The sequence below is a fragment of the Anticarsia gemmatalis genome, chromosome 3 (genome assembly GCF_050436995.1).
Source record: "Anticarsia gemmatalis isolate Benzon Research Colony breed Stoneville strain chromosome 3, ilAntGemm2 primary, whole genome shotgun sequence".
NCBI lineage: Eukaryota > Metazoa > Arthropoda > Insecta > Lepidoptera > Erebidae > Anticarsia > Anticarsia gemmatalis.
The window spans coordinates 5,684,628-5,706,258 of record NC_134747.1 but is presented as its reverse complement, the minus strand read 5'-3'; the positions used below and the strand labels follow the sequence as shown (position 1 = coordinate 5,706,258).

The following is a 21,631-nucleotide window of genomic DNA, read 5'->3' as shown; positions in this document are numbered from 1 at the left end:
TGATTGAGGAAGGTGAAATAAAAGACGAACATTATTGTGATAATAATTTTAATCACCATTTATGAATCTTAAAGCTATGTATGTCTATACAAAAAATATAACTTAAATTTAGTCAGATAATTAGTGAACATCATTATAAATCATCTCACAACCGCTGCAACATCTCCATCATATATTTCAAACCCATCCATATAATAATATAATTGCTCAACATTAATTTTTCATAACAGAAATACTGGTTTATCAACGTCAACAAGCTACCGTGGAACGTGAAAACCGTCTAATCTCGGTACTACGAAATGTATCAAACTGACCGGGAATTATACCACTTTCTAGTAAATTGAGCTGCTTGCTACCTCAGCGATAATCACAATATAAGTTTTTAATATCAATTCAACACTTACGAAACAATTTCAATATATTTTTTCCAACCACTCCCGAATGTTTACGATTTCTGATTTCAATCTATAATGGTCAATTTTAGTCTTCGACTTGCGTCAATATTTTTAATACTGGTTAATTTAGTTAGTGAATTCTTTGAAATCGAGCGGTACTACTGACAAGGTACAAAAATAACGTGGCCCGTCTGAATGTACAAGTATTGTTTATAACCGCTGTGTGTAGGCCATTCTAACCGTTTATCCCATCACCCACAACTGGTGTGAGGTATATATTATAATATGCAATATAAATTACTCATCTAAAACATAATAAAATTACATTGTACATGCAAGATATATTTACAGTTTTTATAACTTTCTATACTAATCGTAATGAAAATAAGGATTTATCAAGTAACATTATATTCAAAGGTTCATTATGCATATTTGATATGCATAATATGTAAATAATGCATGTTAAAGCACCAACATGTGTATATGGGAAATATATGAAGCATAATTTTGTATAATTTTGTTCGTAGTTACAATGTAACAAATGTTTTATCACTGAATCAGTGGACGCTTAGACATATCCGTTAAAGATAATAATAAATGTACGTGCTTTGAAGAGAGATTTGGTAAATGTTAAAATTACACATTTATATTCTAAGATTATATTAATTCGCTATGGACACCTACCTGACGATTAAAATTCCCTAATAAATGAATGACTAATTTACGTTAAAATATTCTACGTAATAAAGAGGCGGCCCCATTTACACTACCTAACACGTGTAAGTCGCGATATACTCGTACTACTCGTACTGCGCTCGTACCGTGTACGTACTGTACGTACGCTGCGATACGCGACGTGTTGATCCTGCGTGACCCGCACTACATACAACGTTATTTGGTTACCTTCAAACCACCAAGTATATCCAATAATATCGCGCCTTTAGACCAAACATCCAACTAGTTAGTCAATTCTATAATAGAGGGAGATAAACAATTATATTTACTTGATTTAGAATACGAACTATACAAGCTGCATCACCAGTTTCCTTCGCGTCATAGTCACATATTGTCTTTTCACCATCTTACGATAAAGGCCAATTTCTCGTACCGTTTCGTTCTGCCAGAACCTCGTCGGTACGGCACTTACACAGTTCCGGCAATTTCAACAACGAGCCGTTTATCAAATAAACGCGACGTCGGAGGTCGCGCAGCGGTCACACGCACACCACTGAGGTATCCAGATTACGATCTAAGACCTCGAGAGCGACGACAATCGCTCGCCCGACGGCCGCTAAAGCTAACCCTCTCCGATTCTAACTAAACGGGAGCTCGCTCGAGGCGCGCTCCTTACGATAAGTCCTACAGTAGGGGTATAGATTACGTAAAACGAAAGTGCAGGTCGGGGAGGCGGCGGGCCTACATGATGTTGGTGTCGATGGGCGGCGCGTGGTTGCGCAGCGCGTCGCGGATGTAGCCGCCGATGCTGGTGTCGGCCACCAGGTGGAAGAAGAACAGGTGCTCGAAGCTCTTCAGCGAGATGGAGCGCAGCGCCGGCAGCCGCAGCAGCAGCGACGCGAAGCGCCCCTCCTCCGAGCCGCGGGACCGCCGGCAGTACTCGTCCAGGCACGAGAACATCTGACACGTCATCACAATTAAATTTTAAAAATATATAAAACATATTAATCGACATCTATCATCAAACAAAAAATATATTAAGATCTATCATCAATTTGTATCTTAACAAGTCAAGCCTTTGCATATTTAAAAATCGCAAAACCAATATAACATTGTTAAACGGCTAGATTATAAATTCCGCTTGTTACTAATTACATTAGGTATACCTGATCAATATTGCTGTATCATTGGCGATCGAATCATGATTGTACATTTTTTAATTCAAATTACATAGTTCAAGAAATTATTAATAAGGTAGTCTATGCATCGTTCTAATGTAAACACAATGCAATTTATTATGCAAGTAAATGTGTTTACTTATAATTATTATTCAAAGTTCGCTTTCAAACGACAAAGGTCAAATGATATGACAAATGTTACATTCATTGTAATGCGCTGGGGACGATGTGTTTTTCATATTAAAATGAATTAGAATGCATTCTAATGTAAATAATAATTGCCAGTTGTAATTACCTTCTCCCTTAGCACATCGACTTCTTGTCTGTTTTTCAGTCCTTTTACATCTGAAAAAAGGAAAAAATTCAATTTAAATAAGTTCTACCCCAAATACCTCCTAAATCTTATAGAACTACGGTCAAGTCGAGGCGCGGGATGCGACACCTTTGCATTCAAATAAGATTTAAGAATTTCTCAGCACCTTCTTAAGCGCATAGGAAATAAGGTGCTAAAAGAGAGATAGATACCTTAAGAATTGATGATGCGTAATTTATGTGCTGTTTGTTAATCAATAGCTAGATTTAAACAGTTGAGTTAGTTACCAGGGTTGAGCAGTATGATGGCTTTGAGCGCGACGTACTCGGCCTGGTCCATGCGCAGCGTGCGCATCTTGAGCGAGAGCTCGGACAGCACGCGGTCGAAGATCCCGCCCACGCCCGCCTGCAGCGCCGAGTTGCGGTGCAGCGTCATGCCTGCAATATACAACAATTAACATTAATAAAATATTACAAAAACTACGACTGCGACGATTATATTTCTTTACTAGCTGACCCGCGCAACTTCGCTTGCGTCACATAAGAGACAATGGGTCATTATTTTCCCCGTTTTTGTAACATTTTTTATTCGTACTCTGCTCCCATTGGTCGTAGCGTGATGATATACAGCCTATAACCTTCCTCGATAAATGGGCTATCTAACACTGAAAGAATTTTTCAAATCGGTCCAGTAGTTCCTGAGATTAGCGCGTTCAAACAAACAAACAAACAAACTCTTCAGCTTTATAATATTAGTATACTGTATAGATATTATAATATATAGCCCCATAGAGCAATGTCATTCAAGTTAAACGCTTAAGTTGTTGGCGAGGTTTTTTATCCATATATCTGTACTGTATACCTCTTTGAGTAGATGCTCAATAATAATAATTACAGTGTAATGTGTTTTCATTATGACTTCAAGAATTTTGAAAAGGTAACGCAATACCCAAATATCTTTCCACTTAAAGAAAATAATTAAATCCTGAACTAAAATAAAATAATTTAAGATAGGATCGTTATACCTATCTGCCTACAAACTTTAATTTATATATCCTAAAATATCTAGAGCTAATTATTCAGATAAACCGTCGCAAAAAAAAGGTACGCGGGCTACATTCGACATAATTATTCAATTATTACACCTAGCATATAATAATAAAGTATTGCATAATAAAATACTTATATAACTAGAAATAATAAAGCTTTATAATCTAGCATTTTCTGTGACCTTAAAGCGAGAAACACGAAATTCAAGGTTGAACAAAAACAAGTGGTGTGTCAGCACAAGTGATATTCATCACTAAAATAACATGTACCTATACCTATTAGAAACAAAGTCCTCGCGTCATGTCTGTCTGCTCGCGATAAACACAAAATCTATCACACAGATTTTTCATGCGTTTCACCAATATATAGTGCTATTCCCGAGAAATATTTTAATGTATAAATCGTTAAGGGTAACCTGGATGAGAACGAGGTGTGCCGCTAGCTATTTATTTAATAAAAATCACCTCACCGTGTCTATATGTTTGCAACCAGTGTTGGGTCAATCAACTAATTTTTTCAATCAATTGATTAGTCATGACTAATTTAGTCATGAATTATTTAGTCATGATTGAATTAATCATGAGTAAAAATAATAATCATAATCATGATTAAATAAATTAGTCATCAATCATTTAATGATTAAATGACTGATGACTAATTTATTGTATTTTTGTATGATGATTAAACTAAAAAAAATAATTCAGGTGACATAATTTTAGTGTCATTGAACACATCTATAAAACTATAACTGATCACCACCTTAAGTTGACTGAAAGAAGATAATTCCATTATTTATAAAATTTGATTTTCAAAACGCGTAGTTTTAAAAAGCAATTTAAATTATTTTAAACTAAATTAGCCCGAACTTATTTTTACAAATGTGTACCTGTGTAAATTAAAAAAAAAATAACTGATTCTGTTGTAAAACTAGCTTTAATTAAAAACCTGTGATTAACAAATTAACAGTCATGGAACGTAGACTTGAAAAGCTTAGTTTTATTTAACTATTATTTTTAGTCATGAAAATTTTAGTCATGATTGAATAACTAACACTAATTAATCATCAATCACGACTCATGATTGAATTTTTTTAGTCATTATTCATTAGTCATGAATAAATAATTTAATCTTAATCATCAATCATCAATCAAACTAAATTTTGCCCAACACTGTTTGCAACAAACTCAAAACCTACTAAACAGATTTTCATGCGGTTTTCACCAATAGTCATAGCGATTTTCAAGGAAGGTGTTATTGTATAATTTATTGTATAATTTAACTGAACTGAACTTTTGTGTAATATTAAATTGTAGACCGGGTGAAGGCAAACCGCTGGTTTTTACTAAACCCAAATTCACACCAGTTCTACATGTCGCTAACCTTTTATAATTTGTAATCGTAAATCAGTAGGTACGGAATTTAAAAATGTTTTGCGCAAATGTGTAATGTATTTAATTGTTTTTGAATATTGATAAGGTTTAGTTTTGTTGTGTTGGGTCTTTTGTGTTTCGATGTTGGGCCGTGGTTCGTGTGATGGTAAATTGCGATGGCGTGATCGCTAAGTACCTCAAACGCGGCAATTGTTAATCTCCGCTCCAGTTATAGAAGCTTATCGCTTTAAAAACAATAGGTTTTCTGATATCATTTTAGTAGGTTTCTGGTCTAAAATAATATTATTTAAAAGCCTAGGTGTTAATTTGTATTTCATACCAAATACACTAGCATTTTGTGTTTTTTTTTAATCAAACGAGAAACGACAACCTTCTATATATTTCCTACTAGACATATGCTTTAATAAGAAAACCTAATGGTGTCTTAACAATTGAAAGTGTTTTCATTTTCATTTTATCTACTAGTTACACTATCTATCGCTTCATCGTTAGTTGCGAGGTCCCTGTGTAGTGTAAACTTACCAGGCATGAGGCACATGAGTTGTGGCGGCGATGTAGTCCTGTTCCCTGACCCGTCCACGTTATCTCGCTCTTCTGTCAGATACTGGAAAATACAAAATAACAATTATTTACTCAATAAAAGAGATATAACATTATTTTTAATAGCGTAGTAACTCAATTGTGTGCTAGGAAAATGTCAACTATGAGAGTTTAATTTGCTGTCCACTAGATGGCGGTATGATTGCTCTTTGTTTTAGAGCCATAACAAAAGAGAATCATTAAATAATTTAGCGTAGTACTTTACTTTCCGAGTAGATATTGCAGTTACATTAAAATATATGTACAATCAAAAGACTGAAGAAATCTTAAGTTACTTATACATCGTTGTATATGAAAAACATACTACTTTATTTGCGGAAGCTTTTAATTGGCAATTTGAATATTTAAATTATAAGTTAGTCTTGTAATTAGTCCGTAAGTTTACCTATAACAAATACTGTACAAATACTACTCAGTGTGTACTCACTTCCATGGAGCGCCATGCGATGGCGAACAGTAGTAGTTCGTTCCAGGAGCCCTTGATAAGCAGCACCTGGTCTTCCAACTCGAGCTGACTGAAGTGCGGAATATCTCGAGCCCAGACCACTAGCGCTGCTATCTGTTTGTTGCCTGAAACGGGATACGTGAAACATGTAGAATTGCGCTTTAATTAAGTTCTAAAAAAAATACCTTGGATAAAAAAATAATACAATCCTATTACTTGAACAGTGTTAAAATTATTTCTTGCATAATGTTGAAATTTTAAATTATTATACTCGGAGACAACATATTACCCACTAATTTGATATATAAAACTAGCCTGCAACGTCATATGATAGTATTTGAATACAATCAAGTATTTCTGGCATTTCATAAAGAGCTGATAGTGATTTAATATCAGTTGATTTTGAAGCCTTCATACAAGAATTCCTGGTTGATTCATGAAATTCCTATAAAGAAAATAAAAGGAAAAATCCATTGCATCCTGTGTTAGTTAACATACTCTTTGTTAGCTGTGTAGGTAATAATAAATATGTTAATTGCTTATATACTTCTTAAAACAAATATTTTGAATGTCAATTAAGCAGCCAGTTTTATTAATAGTTTATAAAAAGTTACATCCAGTTTTCTTAGTTTTTTGGTAAGAATTATTACTTTGTCACGCGATAATTAATAAGCACCATTATTATTAACATTTAAAGTTCAAACTTAAAATAATACACATAACATATTAGTTTCTATTTTTATCAAAATATTACCTAAAATTTCCTTGTAAGGGAAATGTTTGCCAAAAAGATTTAATATCTGAAGTTTCCGAAAGAAATTCTATAGATTAATTCCATTATCATCTCTCAATCATATTATAGCCCAAAAGAAAAGAATTTATAGTTTAAGTTCATACATTAAAAGATTGGAATGCAATCTCGACTAACCGGTGGCCGAAAAACATGGGAAAACCCTGTTTTAAATGTAAAGTGACTATAACACGAGTAATGTCTACGACTTGGCTCTTTACATAGCATTTACTATTTTAACAGGTCGGACTATTGAAGCATAATAATATTACTATGTACTAGCTACGGCACGCAGCGACGCCCGCGTGAAATGATTTTCCGAGATCAAAAGTAACCCATGTGTCAATAAAGGTTACAAGTTTAGTCGTTTTTTCATGAAATAATTACAAACATACATCCATCCATACTTACAAACTTTCGCATTTATAATATTAATAGGATTATTAGGATGGCGTTTGATGTTTCTACGTTAATAAAATAAATATTTGTAACAAGACTGATGTATTTATGATGTCAAAGATCACATTCTGTGTCTTCGTTGTTATTGTTTTTTATAGAACAACATACAACTCATCCGTTTGTCTGTAAAATTGTTAGAATTTGTAATAGACGTGATGTAATTGATGTAGATTTAGGTATCACGTTGCTAATTTTCAATTCAATTTGCAATTAAATACAAAACTAAATCATTGGCAACACGATAAGAATGTACATTTTATCACATTCCTTATGATTGATCGTTGGAACACAATTGTTCAAATAACCCAGCCAACAATAGACTTTCTATGAAAAAAATAAATTTCCCTAATATTTTTATACACTGTGTACAAACCTTCAATTTAACGAGTGCGGGGAAAATTGATCTTTGTTTGCGTCTCATAATAACGAAGCTATTTTTGGCAACAATCAATTTATCAATCTACGGGTATTCAAAAATATAATATGAGACAAACGGCTTGATTGCACTAAATAAGCACGTACAGAATTGAACCAGCAATTTTGTATGAATCCAAACATAGAATCAATTTGGAACAAATTAAAAGCGAATTACGTTTAAATCGAATTCTGTACCCACACAAAGGTGGGACAACAACTTAAAGTGATTCCAGTAAGTATAAGCTTTGAGGAAAATATTGTCGTACATCAATAATGTACAGATTATAGCTCGCGTTCACCAACTCAGATTGATTGTACCAACAGCTTGATAAGCTATCGTTGGAAATTGTAAACTGCTGTCACGTTAATTTAAGATAAGCCGCTGTGAAATGTAGAAAGTGTACCATTGTATCACTTTTAAAACAAATACCACTATCGGAATGTAAGTCACAACATTATATTTTTAGTAACATAGATAAAATGGTTATTAAAAGCTGCGTACACATTGTAACAGTTATAAAACTGCGACACACAGGTAGAAAGAAATTATGAGGAAAAAACTTCCTTTGATGTTGTATTGATCCGGCTACCGTTAAGGAAAATATTCCCGATGTTTTTTTTTAAGGTGTGTATATTTTGCGGGTATTACCAGGAATGTGCTTGATTATTCGAAGGCAATACATTACAGTACAAAACCTTCAGTAAGAGAGAATGCATTGACAAGGTTTGAATGTTTCTCAATGTTGAAAGGAATATGAAAAATGTTACGTACTTCTTTCAATAGCATACAATGATTTAAGTCTTTAGAAGTCCCACACATTATACAACTTTAATACTTTTGATATAAAATTCTTTTAGTATTGTATACACGTACCTACGTAGAGTGTGGAGTTTAAAGAGTAAAACGTCGGTTCGAACGACGCAAATACACGCGATATACGATACTTACAAAATATGTAAAAAGTACAATTTTTTTTTTTTTCAAAAATAATATAATATTCATATGATTTACTCCGTTATGTTTTACCTAATTTTAACAGGTTTTGGGTGCTCTATAAAACATTAAATTGCACATATGAGGTACGGTAAGCACACCGAGGAAAAGAGTGTATATGTTACTGTAAAAGCCCGAACTGTGGTAAATCCTAAGATTTTCCGGTAAAACCTAAGATTTACCAACTCTCAATGGTAAAAGTCCGAACAAGCCAGAGTTTAAAAACTATGTTACGATATATAAAAAAATCCTCCTTCATAACTATGTTTATAACTATTTCACGGTATAATTATATACTGTGACATAGTTATAAAGAAGGAGTTTTGGGCATAGCGACATGGGTAGGTTAGGTTAGAAGGCTAAGGTGGGAGCGAGCGAAGCGAAGCTCCCACCTTAGCCTTCGAGGTTATTTTTTTTTAACCACCCAGAAGGAGGAGCCCCGCGAAGCGGGGCTCCGGCGACATCTCGATATCATCAAGTGAATATAGGTAAAAGTTCGAAATAAAAGAATTGTTCGGACTTTTACCATTGCGAGTTGGTAAATCTTAGGTTATACCGGAAAATCTTAGGATTTACCACCGTTCGGGCTTTTACAGTAACATATAAACACGGGTAGGTAGCAAGTACATCGCCTACACTCGCTAAGGAACACAATACACAAAGAGTGTGACTAAAACCCCTCAATCATTTACCCATAAACAAGTTAATGTTAATATTCCGAGAAACGTTGAATAACAAACTATTTTTTTTCATTTAATATTGTCGTCCCCAGTTTTTTGTGGTTTGTTAATTTGACAAGGATAAAGTTGTGAAATAATCATCATGATTATGTATTTGTTGAAGCACGTACTGACCTATAACATTTATGGTTTAATGTAACCTGTTAACAACATTTTAACTTATTATTAACTACATTAATTAAGTATAGACTCACTGTTTATTTACTCAAAGTAGTCAAGATTTTTTGGAAATAGGTGGTGAATTTGACACTGAATAGAGGAAAGTACTAAGATTTATTTCTGTAGTACGGAAAACATATTTGATAGTTGATACTAATCTTACTCTTTATCAATCAAATAACATGTCTAAGGTTTAAAAAGACTTCAGTTACATCACAGAACAAACTTCTTTCGAATACCCCGAGTCTGGAAAAAGAAAAACAAAACGAAATTCAATTTGTAACATAGTTACAAAGCTTTTTCTGTTTAGAATTCAGTTAAACTTTTAGGCATCGCAACAACCCAGATAATTTACAAACTCCATTTAGTTTTAAAGTCACGTATACATAGTTAGATCACAAAGAATGCTGCCCATAAAAATGTTATCCACAATAAAGATAGACACAGTATAATAATTCGCACAACATTTATATTTTGTAGATACAAATTCTGACGCCATTTTAAACCAGTTTCGAATTATGTATGCCATTGTAATAATGTATTTATGTACATAAATACATATCAACATACCTGAGTTTTTATATCGTGAAGAATTTTTATTTCTGCGTTTCAATCTCTACTTATTCGCGTTCATAATACGTCAATGGTTTCGGATGGCCACGAGTTAGCATTTTAAGAGTTTTTGCCTTATTTTATTGCTCCGTTGATATACAAGATACGAGTTCCGGAAACTTTACACATTAATGTTTTATATCTCTTGATATTACCAAAGCTTCATGCTTTTACAGCTGTAACTTACTATTTATACCGATCATATCGAGGACCTTTCTTTGTGTTTCATCGTTCAAGTACGGAACTCCGCGCTATTATTAGTTAGATAAGACTATAGTTAGATGTTATACTAGTTTGCTCGTTACAAGCCGGTCTATTTCTCGTGATCTGGGTTAAAAATAGTTCGTTCTATCAGAACTGTGATGCTATCATGAGAGATTATAATCTATATACAGATATGTTTACCATCTTTCACCTGCCAAGTGTGGAAAAATCCTACATTATTCATTACATTCCGCGAATCGGAACAAATAACTATCAAGTGCAAATTGTAACAATAAACGATTATAATACAATGTGAAAATTGCAATTTCAGGTGTTTTTAGGTCAAAATAAATAGTCTAGGTGCGTCGCATTATGTTTGTGGCGTCATCGAAGGCTATTCATCGAATAAGCGAGTACACAACCCGCAGAATCATGGTTTATTGCAAGTATTGTTGAAGCGCGACCACCGACTGTAATTATAATTTCACGAAACGTTTTTACTTTCGTTATGCTTGTTTTTATACTCGATAACAAGTTTGAAACTATTATTTTGTTCACACGTTGTAACAAACATCTATTTTTATACTTATATTAAAAAATACTAATTGGATAACTTGAAAGCCTGAAAGTTCTCCTTTGCGTATATTTATTTCTTGAAATCGTTTGTAAAGAAAATGTCTACAAAGTAAATGATTTATGTAGTAACGAGTTCAAAGACTTGTTTGTAAGTCTATGTTGTGGAGTCTAAGCTTTTCAAATTACAAAATAATTTTAAGAAAATTGTACCTTTATTAGACACAGAAAAATAAAAATGAGAGAGAATTTAATTTTAAAAAGTATCTAGTATATTTTTAATAACAAATTATGTACAGGTATACGAATAAAGAGCAGTAATCGTGGTATGTACTCAGACGTGTAAATTAAGGCACTTATTCGAAAGCAGAAAACTAGTGTCGAAATTTGGATTTGCTCTCGTTTTAGTCATCTTATACTTTAAGTTACCAATCCTTTACCCAATATCGGGTCACTATAGTACAACAACTTAGTAGTAAGCCTAACGGGCAAGGTTCACTCACATTCAAGGTAAATAAAATTCAGAATTTAGAATATCAGTGACCCGCAGGCGTATGCTACTGACGGTGATCTCTTTGATAGTACAGTTATAAAGTAACTCTTACCTATTTGACAAAGGCTAGAGACAGGTGCGCGGAACTTGGGCGGCACATGACTGTCGGGGCCCACTCGTAAGAACTGGAACTCTTCGCTCGGGTCCGCCACCAGGGACTCCATCTCCAACAACCGTTCGATTGATAACTCCTGTGGATTAAATAAAAATATATTAAAGAGCAGTTCTTCTCAAGACTTCACCCGCGTATTAGGGTTTTAAAGGGTAAAAAAGTATCCTATGTTATGTTATAAGTTTGGCAGCGTGGTGGACTCAAGGCTTAACCCCTCTTTTGGGAGGAGACCGATGCCCATTGCACAGCAGTGGGACATTAACGGGTTTAAAAAAAATTATAAGCTGTCTGTGAACCCGGTTTCATCTTTCACCTACACCTGTTTAGTAAATTGTGCGTGCTTGAGTAAGAAATATCCATACAAACATTCATACTTTCGCATTTTTAGTATTGGTAAGATATAATAGGTATATCATAAAAGTATAGATTTAAGTTTAATAGCTAAAGTTAGGGTGACGTTTTAAGTTTTTCTAGACCAGTCAACGGTGGATCGAGGAAGTGTTACTTATAGGCTCACCGTTTGATAGGAAAAATTGGATTAGGTAATTCAGATTGTAATTAAAAACTAGCAAGAGTAAAAAGAAGCCATAATAAGAAAAAAATACGAATTTACCAATTAAGAGGCTATCATAGCGTAAATATACAATTACATTTCTCAGTATTTTCAGTTCAAAGATTAAACCAATTTTATTTATATTTCATGAAAGCTCTTTCTGATCCCACGCATACCTATGTTGTGATTTTTCCAGCGATCTGATATTTCAGTTTTAATAAAGATGGAAATGTTATTCGTCGCGTCCATTAACATTTGCGCTATTTATAGGATATAAAAAAGTTAAAATATGTGTACCTACTCTTACAAAAGTTACGACGGGTACCAATAAGAGGTAGGCGTTTTGAAAAAGAGAATATTATGTTTTAGAAATATAACTATGCATTTGGTAAAGCAGTGATAGCCGAGTGGTATAAGTTGACACCTCCGACGCAAGTGGTCGCAGGTTCGAACCCGAGGCAACACACCAATGACTTTTCGAAGTTATGTGTGTATTAGAAATAATTATCACATGCTCCAACGGTGAAGGAAAACATCGTGAGGAAACCTTGCATGCCTAAAATTTGTTTAATACATTTATTGAGGGCATGCAAAGTCCCCAACCCGCACTTGGCCAGCGTGGTGGACTCAAGGCCTAACCCCTCCGTCATTACGGGAGGAGACCCTTGCCCAGCAGTGGGACAGTAATGGGTTAAATTTATTTATTTACTATGCATTTAAACACCTTATACGCGGGATATACATGAATATATTGGGACAGGATTGGGTAGCGCAGACATAAATACTTTTCCACATAAAGTTTTCACTAAAGGTTCTCTTTATTTCCTTCCGCGTGGTTAGTCAAACCTTAACGCAGAGATATATGAAAACGTTTAACTAAATACTTCAGTTTCAGAAGATATAGGTGTTTTTGAATGTAAGTAATGTGTTTGAAACACAAATAGCGCGTAGTCACCGCGTCGTCACAAGTGAAACGATAGCAGATCGATAGTCGGCGAGCGAGCAATAAACAAAGAAATCTGTTAGCCGCGCGTCACCGGCCATCCACAACATTACAACCAAACACTTTTCATTTTATACAGCCGTTTTGTGTATCGTTTTTGTATTGATTGATTAAAATTTAACGTTAAAATATTTTGTTCACATGTTGTTGCTCTACATTATTTTAAGGATAGTAATCCTTTCATATGATACACAATAGTTACTAGTCCCGTTAAATTTTCTAGTTAAGCTTAAGGGCTAATCATTCATATCTACTAAATCATAAGTCCGAAACTGGTTAGAAAGCAAGAAATATGGCCAATTTTTGGAGCTAAATTTAAATAACTTGGAATAATTTGAACAACTATAAAGTAACACAAGCAATTTAGGCTTGGTCTAACCACAAAACAAGTAAGGATAGAAGACCTAGGTACAATGCAGATACAATTTTGGCAACATCAATGAATGTATAATTAATTATAAACTATACCTAAAATATAAAACTTATACAGGGTTACATTTAAAACACCAAAAATCTCGCAACACACGAAGAAAAGATCGTGTGTCGTGTTATGTGTTTTACAAATAAGCCTATTATATTTAATATAGAATTCTTGCTAGTTTATGAATTAAAATATCGTATTACAGAATACCTAAGCTCGTCTGATACGACGAAGGCTGAGAGAATTTCAATTAATTTAGAAAGGACGCGTTTGGACCATCAATCAGCCAGCCCTAAGCAAAATCTTTTGTTCTATCTATACGACAATATCCCTTGTAAAGGTGAAGCTAGGATTAATTAAAAATATTTACTTAAATTATGGTTTTATATCCCTTTATTCATCTAGAGTCTAGACGGTTGTGAGAAAAGAAGAAGATTTTTACTACAATACAATATCAGTTTATTGCCGCTCTAAAATGATCTCTAAATACACAAAGATAGATATTTGCACGTAATATTTTATGAAGTCATCACAACAAATATCAATTAATTTTCTTCATAGAGTTTAACGTACCGTAAAGCTGTGTTACATACTTTATCCCATTAAAATCGGTTGAGCACCAAAGTTATAATGACATTTATACGCGGGTGTAAATGGCAAACGCAGTTACTTTTCATTAAAACCGACTAAAACACGAACAGACTCGAGTGCAGAATTTCATATTACACAAGTTGTAGGTTCAAATATGATTTCTGTTTTATATTCATGCTAATTATGTTAGAACGGGTAAAGGGCACTCGAGTGAAGCACTAGAGAACGGGTACAAGAGGCTAATTAAGTACACTACTACTCGCAAATATTTAGTAGGACGTAATTTTTAGGATTCCGTATCCAAAGGGAAAAACGGAACTCTATTACTAAGCCTCCGCTGCCTGTCCATCTGTCACCAGGCTGTATCTCATAGACCGTAATAGCTAGAAAGCTGATATTTTTACAAAATATGTATTTCTGTTAACAACAAAACTAAACAGAAATTTTGAATAATGAAATATTAAGGGGGTTCCTTATACAATAGACGTGTTTTTTCTTATGTATTTTTTTTTTGGTACGGAACTCTTCGTGCGCGGGTCCGACTCGCACTTGGCCAGTTTTTTTTTGCTTATTGCGCATTCAAAACATGCTGTCAGCTAGACAAAGTTGACATTGTACTTTACAAATATGGATGTCTGCAAGCTTGCCGCCCTCAATGGTCATCGGTTTCGGTTCCTTTTGACATTTGATACACAAAGGAGACTTCTAACGGGTTCCAAGTATCATCGAGTCGGCGTAAAAAAATACGAAGCGAAATAAATATTTTTTCTTTTGAAATTGCAAGCTGTTAACTTATAGCGTAATCAGTTTTTATTTATTTAATACGTTCACATTTTTAGGTAATTTTGCTAGTGTAGCTGAATCGAGTCACGTGCTAGAAACGTTTGTTTTAGAGGTCGTTATTTCAACTTTTTTGCTATAAAAATAGAACATAATCATGATAAAGTGCAGGCATGCCGAGCACTTAGAACATAAGTACATATGTGTTTAAATTTCACGCGCTTGTAAGAATGCTGTAGTGAGTAATCACACACTTCTCAGCTGAGAAATCTACTGTTAAACATCTCAACTCTTTCTTAAGCAGTAGCGTAGTCTTTAAATTATTTACTGAGAATGATAGTATGGATATAACTCTTAAGACTCTCAGAATGCACACATACTTAATTTTTCTATACTTGTTTCCCTCGAGGGAAGACCGACTGCCACTTTCAATGCCACCGACCAGCCGGACAGGTTATCGTAAATTTTCACTACTCGCCTAGCGAGTTGAAAATATTTTGGTAACATTCTTTGCAATATTCAAAATTGTATCAATGTGTTAATTATGAATACCGGCTTAAGAGACGAATTTCCATCGACACTTATACTTCGGCAGATTCTACATAGATTAATTTTACATGCATTCATAAAATCATACCTTTATCCCATAGGGGTAGGCGGAGACCGTGGATAAAAGGGTTAGTTATAATGTAAGTATAAAGAATTCATGTCAGGTGTACCTACTATTGAAAAAATATTTTTTAAATGTGGAAAATGACCAGTAGTAGTGAGTAATTTTGCACAAAAATCTGATCAGCGCCTCTAGCGGGTTCGGTAGGAACTATTTTGGCAGTACATTTTAAATGTCAAAGTCTCGACACTCGACAGTACCGATTGTATTGCACTACAGATGATGGACAAATCGATTTTTAATGACAATGTTAAGGGTGTCTCATATTTACCTGTACAGAGCTGCTGGGATGTGCGTCCTCTGTTCCTCTAGCTGCCCTCTGCCTCTCCTCCTGGACCGCCTCCCTCTTCATCCCGCACGCGAGACATTTCTGGTACCGGCAGTACTGGCACCTATTCCGCTGACGTTTGTCTATGATGCAGTTTCGTTCTTCACGGCATGCGTACGTTAAGTCTTTCCGTACCGTCCGTTTGAAGAAACCTTTGCAGCCTTCACAACTGAAAAAGAAGGATTACTATGTAGTTTTTTCGCTTAAGTATTGATTACATAGTAGTATGTCTATATTAGTATTAATTTGTTGAATTTAAGTAAAAAAGAGCATTGCCTAAGATTCAAATCAATCATAGAAGTTATCACCAGAAATATGGCAATGATTATCACTGTTTCACACATTTTCGATAGATAACGTGGAATACCATTTTCCTTTGCTTACACTGAGATACTGTTGAAAGTAACATTTGTACAACTAAGTTTATGCCACACAGAGACATATCATAATAATTAATTAATAGAATCTCTATCTAAAGAAACAGAAACTCATGCTTCTGCTTTGTTGCAGATATTATGTAACATTTGTAAAATACCTGATGGAAACAAAACAAAAAGCGAATCATCACACGCATAACTGCGCAGTTACATTGAAGGAGTAGCAAATGTACTGATGCGTAATGTTCCATTCCACGAAGTTTCATTCATACGCAATTAAAAATCATTGCTTGACATTCACAAGTACCTAAAAACGCTAAGGTTTTGTATGAATAGAATTATGTATTATTTTATGTATATAGTGTTGTACTTTAGGCTTTACAAGGGTCTATAAGACGTGCGTATCACTGTTACATAAAGCGTACGCGTGTAGGAGGCTCCCTGGGGGCACTGTTTATCAAATCATTGCCAGTAGTTTACTTTAAACAAACCTCTAACTTGAAAACATCTGGTATCTTTACCGTTTTTAAAATCAAGTCGGTAAGTAGGTATAATTATTTACTATTAGGTACATAGGTTGCAGTTTTTATGCCTTTCAAATTGCAATATTATCAGTTAATCATGATACATTACCTCCTCATATCTCTAGTATGTGCAAATAACACAATTTGGGTGTGTCAAACCAGTCTAAACTAAGTGCTCATTATAATTCGCGGAGATACCACTCATAAACAAACCACATAACATTTAATTGATCGTGTGCAGACACACTAGGAACACGGAATTGGTATGCATTAATAAATATCAACGTGCTCATAAATTATGTGAACATCAACTTATAGAACATCAACTATAAATATTTCAGTGATTAAAAATAATTAGGAATATTTCCTGCCTCTTTTTTGAACCTCATTGAGTTTGATTTCTGGTCATAATAGATACAAGTCGATATTGTCATTAAAGATCGCCAACATTTATAACTTCTGATGCCTTAAGGGACCAGATGGAGTACCGGTGCTTTATCTGGATTTTAATTAAAAACTCAGTCTAATTATAAACCACCAAGACACGTTATGTATTGGTCACTTAAACAAAAGTTGACCACGGTCACGTTCCCCTACCTTCAGCGATCGATATGTTCGCGCGGTCGCCACCCCCAAGAAATTCATACATAAATAACATTATAGAGTTTAATATCCAATAACTCAGTTTATTGTTGGTAGGTTTTCAACCGAAAACTTTATTATACCAAGTGATCCTTTGTTCAGCCGAACACTTTCTGATACAAAGTTCGCAATAAAAAATGTTCTCGGTACGTTTGCTCCTTTATAGAAGCGACGCGGAGCATGCATCACGAATCAATTTAGCACATTGTGGTCTATTTCAGATACATACACTTCATTCAATTGGCTGTAGCTCGCGAGGCATAAATGAATGAACTTATTTTATTCTTCATTAACACGAGAAAATTGCGTAATATCAATGTTGGTATCAGAAAACTTTATTTCTCGGGTAATAATCCCGGACACATCCTTCGGGGATAAAGGATGACATCGGTCGGCACTCGATCATATTATACCGCATTATTGCCTTATCCTTGGTCCTTTAGATATTCGTGTAGACGTAATTGAGAAAAATATATTGCTGCGGATCGCTATAATATTAGGTTAGGGAAAAATAATGCTGATTTAGATAAATAAAACTGAAGAAGAGAGGTCTACAGAGATTATAAATTGTTATAATTAGAGCACCTGTCATGTTTTACCACGCACACCGCTTTGAAGTTACAGCACCTGTATACTATAAATAATTACGCACAACTAGAAAACTTGATTAAGAATATAAAACCTTTATTAAAGTCCAGGTTTCTGAAATATACGCCTTAATGATAAAAATTGTTAAGAATTGGGATGAAGAAGCTTTTTTATTCACTTCTATCGCCACCGAAATTGTGATTTTCCTTCGACATGACAAATAGAGAAAAAGAATATTGGTGGTACGTAGAATGTAGAAGAATATTAGTGGTTATCTTTAGGCAATAAAGTATACATATGAAAATTATCAACTGTCTATTGATTTACAGAACAGAGTTACATAACCCGGCTGATTAAATTAGGGGTTTTTCTTTCTAATCGGAAATGATATCTAAATCATTCTTCAAATATAATTCCGTTTTGACGTAACGTTTACTATCATGTGAAGTAAATACAACAGCTTTGATATAAGAGTAGTGCAAATCTTAAGATACTCAAGATACTTTACTTGATAAGTATTAATCTGAAGTATTTATATTAACTTGGTTATTTAGGTCAGTGTCGTACAAAACTAACAAAGCCACTCTACTTGTCTAGAATTAAATAATATAAAGAATTTGGCTCAATTTTACTGATAAAATCAAAATAAATTAACGTAAACTCAATCGAGGAATACGTGATATAAATACGTGATCCATATGACATCAAATTTGTGAATATGTAAGGAAAATACAAGTAATTTGAATACGACGTAATCACATATCGTGATCACTATACTTCTGGAATTCGCATACATTACTTAAGAGATACATAATGAATATAAAATTCTCGTGTCACAATGTTGAATCCCGTACTCCTCCGAAACGGCTTGACCGATTCTCATGAAATTTTGTAAGCACAGTGAAACACGTAATTTTTAATAGCTAATACTAATTTTAGTGTCATTTATAAGTACCACAAAACGACATTTGCCAGGGGAGCTAGTTACAGTATAATTTTTTGTATAATTTTTAATCTAAGTTACAATTAGTCACAACAACTCGATAACGCGTCCCTACAATGACAATAAATCTACGTCGCATTCAATCCACCATTTTCTATATAAAACTGCGCAGTGCACAAGGTTGTGCAATAAAATAAAAAGCCTGAGTAAAATCAATATGAGTCCGGTCAAAAGAAACAAGCGGTTGTCGGCGTGTACGGGTGACGCATGTGATTCGCTCTCGGCCGCCGTTAATGACATGATTGCGTTTTGAACCTTCGAGCTCATGTTTCGCAATAACGTCCATTCGACAAATTACCACTTTCACTTTTTAGCACAGGATATCCTTAAGAAAAAATGTCTAGCTTTCCTTGCGGTTACCATCTACATTCTTTGCTAATCAGTAATGTAAACTTTTCGAAATATTTGCTAGTGTTCCTTAAACACATAGGTACGTGGTAATCCGCAGTGTAGATAGTTTATTTATCGGGATCGGAACCAAATCTTTTCTATGGCCAGAGAGATTGATTAACAGCCAACAAAGACACAATAAACACACTTGTTAAATAGGGAAAATCCCCGGTTAACCGAGAGACCCTCACGAATTTAAAGAAATAAGTAAATCAAAGTTGTTACAAAGTCTACTCTAAACAAATATGACTTGGCAGATGAGACGACAGACAAAAAATCTGCCGAATCCGGTTAAGTAACTTTTAGGGTGTGAGTGAATAACAAACATCCTGTCCATGCGACCAATCTTTCGTAATAATAGGATGTTGATAATTTATTGCGTGTCGCATAAAAGTGAAAACTGAACCGTTACAAGAAAATATTTCTCGCATTCGTCACTCTACGCGTCTATATGTATGAGTCAGATCCACAATATTGTGCGAGTTTGTAAACTACGTATATGAGTTCTCTACTATGATTACCATATCAATGGTCTCGGGACGCAGGCGCGGGCGTGGTCCACATACGTTTTCCAGTTTCTTTAAAGTTTACAAACACACCTTTAAATCTTGTATGTTAGAGCATTAAATCAGAGCGTGTGCAAGCACGCACGATCATAAATTAGGCAGGTAGGTGTACTACACTTTAGCATTTGCAAAGAGTCCATTTACAGCCCAAATTATTGTTTTAAAACGATGAGACCCTGTGATAAATTGCCCACTAATATGTCAATGTTATTGTGCCATAATTTAGTTTTATGGACTAATTAATGCTTTATAATTAGTAATATTTTATATCATCGTGGGTCGAACACAATACAGCATGTCCATTTAATGTTAGCAATAAGTAGTAAACTAACAGAATGGCGGTCGATTAAATCAAACTTGAAAGTTTTGAAGGTTATTCAATTTACAATCGTGTTTAGGTTTGAATTGAACTATAATCGATAATTATTTTATCGATCACGTCAAGATACAAAAAACTAATCAGGGGAATAACATTCAGTTATAGAACGTTTGGTAACAATTAAATAAATGTCAGCGACTTTGTGCACCAGTTTTATCTCTAAAGCCGTGATGTATATGAAGGGGAGTTAACATTTAAAAGGTTAAACGCAACATAACATGGACGTATATTCCCTAATGGGTTAATAAACAAGTCCAAGCGCAGTTTGAAACTATGTCTGATATAATACGAGTAAATAAAGCGAACAGGTTGCATGAAAGTGTAAACTATACGCGTAAGTTAGTACCAGCCAAACCCTGTTCCTAAGTAGAGTTTTACTGGGCCGTTACTTAGGTAAAATGTCAGACAGGGAGGTTATATTTAAAAGGTTTTAATACTAAAAGTGGTATTAAAGTCCACCAGGGCCTGACAACCTCTTTTGACCAAATTCGCAAGGTGTAATGAGCTCAATGTTTTGTAGTTCTGGAACATTTAAGACTATCCATAGTAATTTCTGGTTGCACACTAAAAGCTAACCACCGTTTCCTTTGTTCTGAAATACAATGAAAAGATCTTGCCCTCTGTTGCTCATATTAAGGCAACATAAAGAGCAAGACGTAATAAGGCACCTGTTACATATTCCTCTCATTTCTACTCTAGCAGAAAAATCCTCGCGACTGTGCAGCTAAATTAAAAAAGATCAAAGTGGGAGTTTCGCTTCACATTCCATTGCGTTTTACGTGAACGTCATTTACATAGCGTCGCTCGATACTGAAGCAACGGAGGGAAAATAACCCTTTGTATGTACAGTTCTATAGTCAGACCAGACGGGGAGAATAGCAGACGTTGTACAATTATCTAACGAAATACGTCGCTTCCTTTCCTTTTATTACTATCTATGCTTCTATACGATCTACTTGTAGATATACAAAATTATCATGATTATATGCAGGTGGTAATCTTCAAATCTACAGAACTGATTAAAAGAAACTCACAAGTAAGAAACTATACATTTTCTAACAAACATATGCCGCTTGACTCCAGAAAAATAGTGAACTGCTGATGAATGAGTAAAACTATAGAGAACAAGTTTTATATGAGTAGAACGATCGGATATG

At 34.4% G+C, this 21,631-nt stretch overlaps 1 protein-coding gene across 5 annotated transcripts in view; it reads right to left on the bottom strand.

The window, feature by feature from the left end:
• Positions 1–31: 31 nt before the first annotated feature.
• LOC142987309 (protein ultraspiracle homolog) overlaps positions 32–21,631 on the bottom strand; it is a 44,019-nt gene continuing 22,419 nt past the window's right edge. For all 5 annotated transcript variants that reach the window (XM_076135982.1, XM_076135978.1, XM_076135980.1 and 2 more), the window contains 7 exons: positions 15,949–16,174; positions 11,600–11,738; positions 6,029–6,171; positions 5,524–5,605; positions 2,849–2,998; positions 2,544–2,593; positions 32–2,030 (listed from right to left, as the gene is read on the bottom strand). In XM_076135982.1, coding sequence (XP_075992097.1) covers positions 1,812–2,030; positions 2,544–2,593; positions 2,849–2,998; positions 5,524–5,605; positions 6,029–6,171; positions 11,600–11,738; positions 15,949–16,174 — 1,009 coding nt within the window. In that variant the 3' untranslated portion in view covers positions 32–1,811. The remainder of the gene's footprint in view (positions 2,031–2,543; positions 2,594–2,848; positions 2,999–5,523; positions 5,606–6,028; positions 6,172–11,599; positions 11,739–15,948; positions 16,175–21,631) is intronic.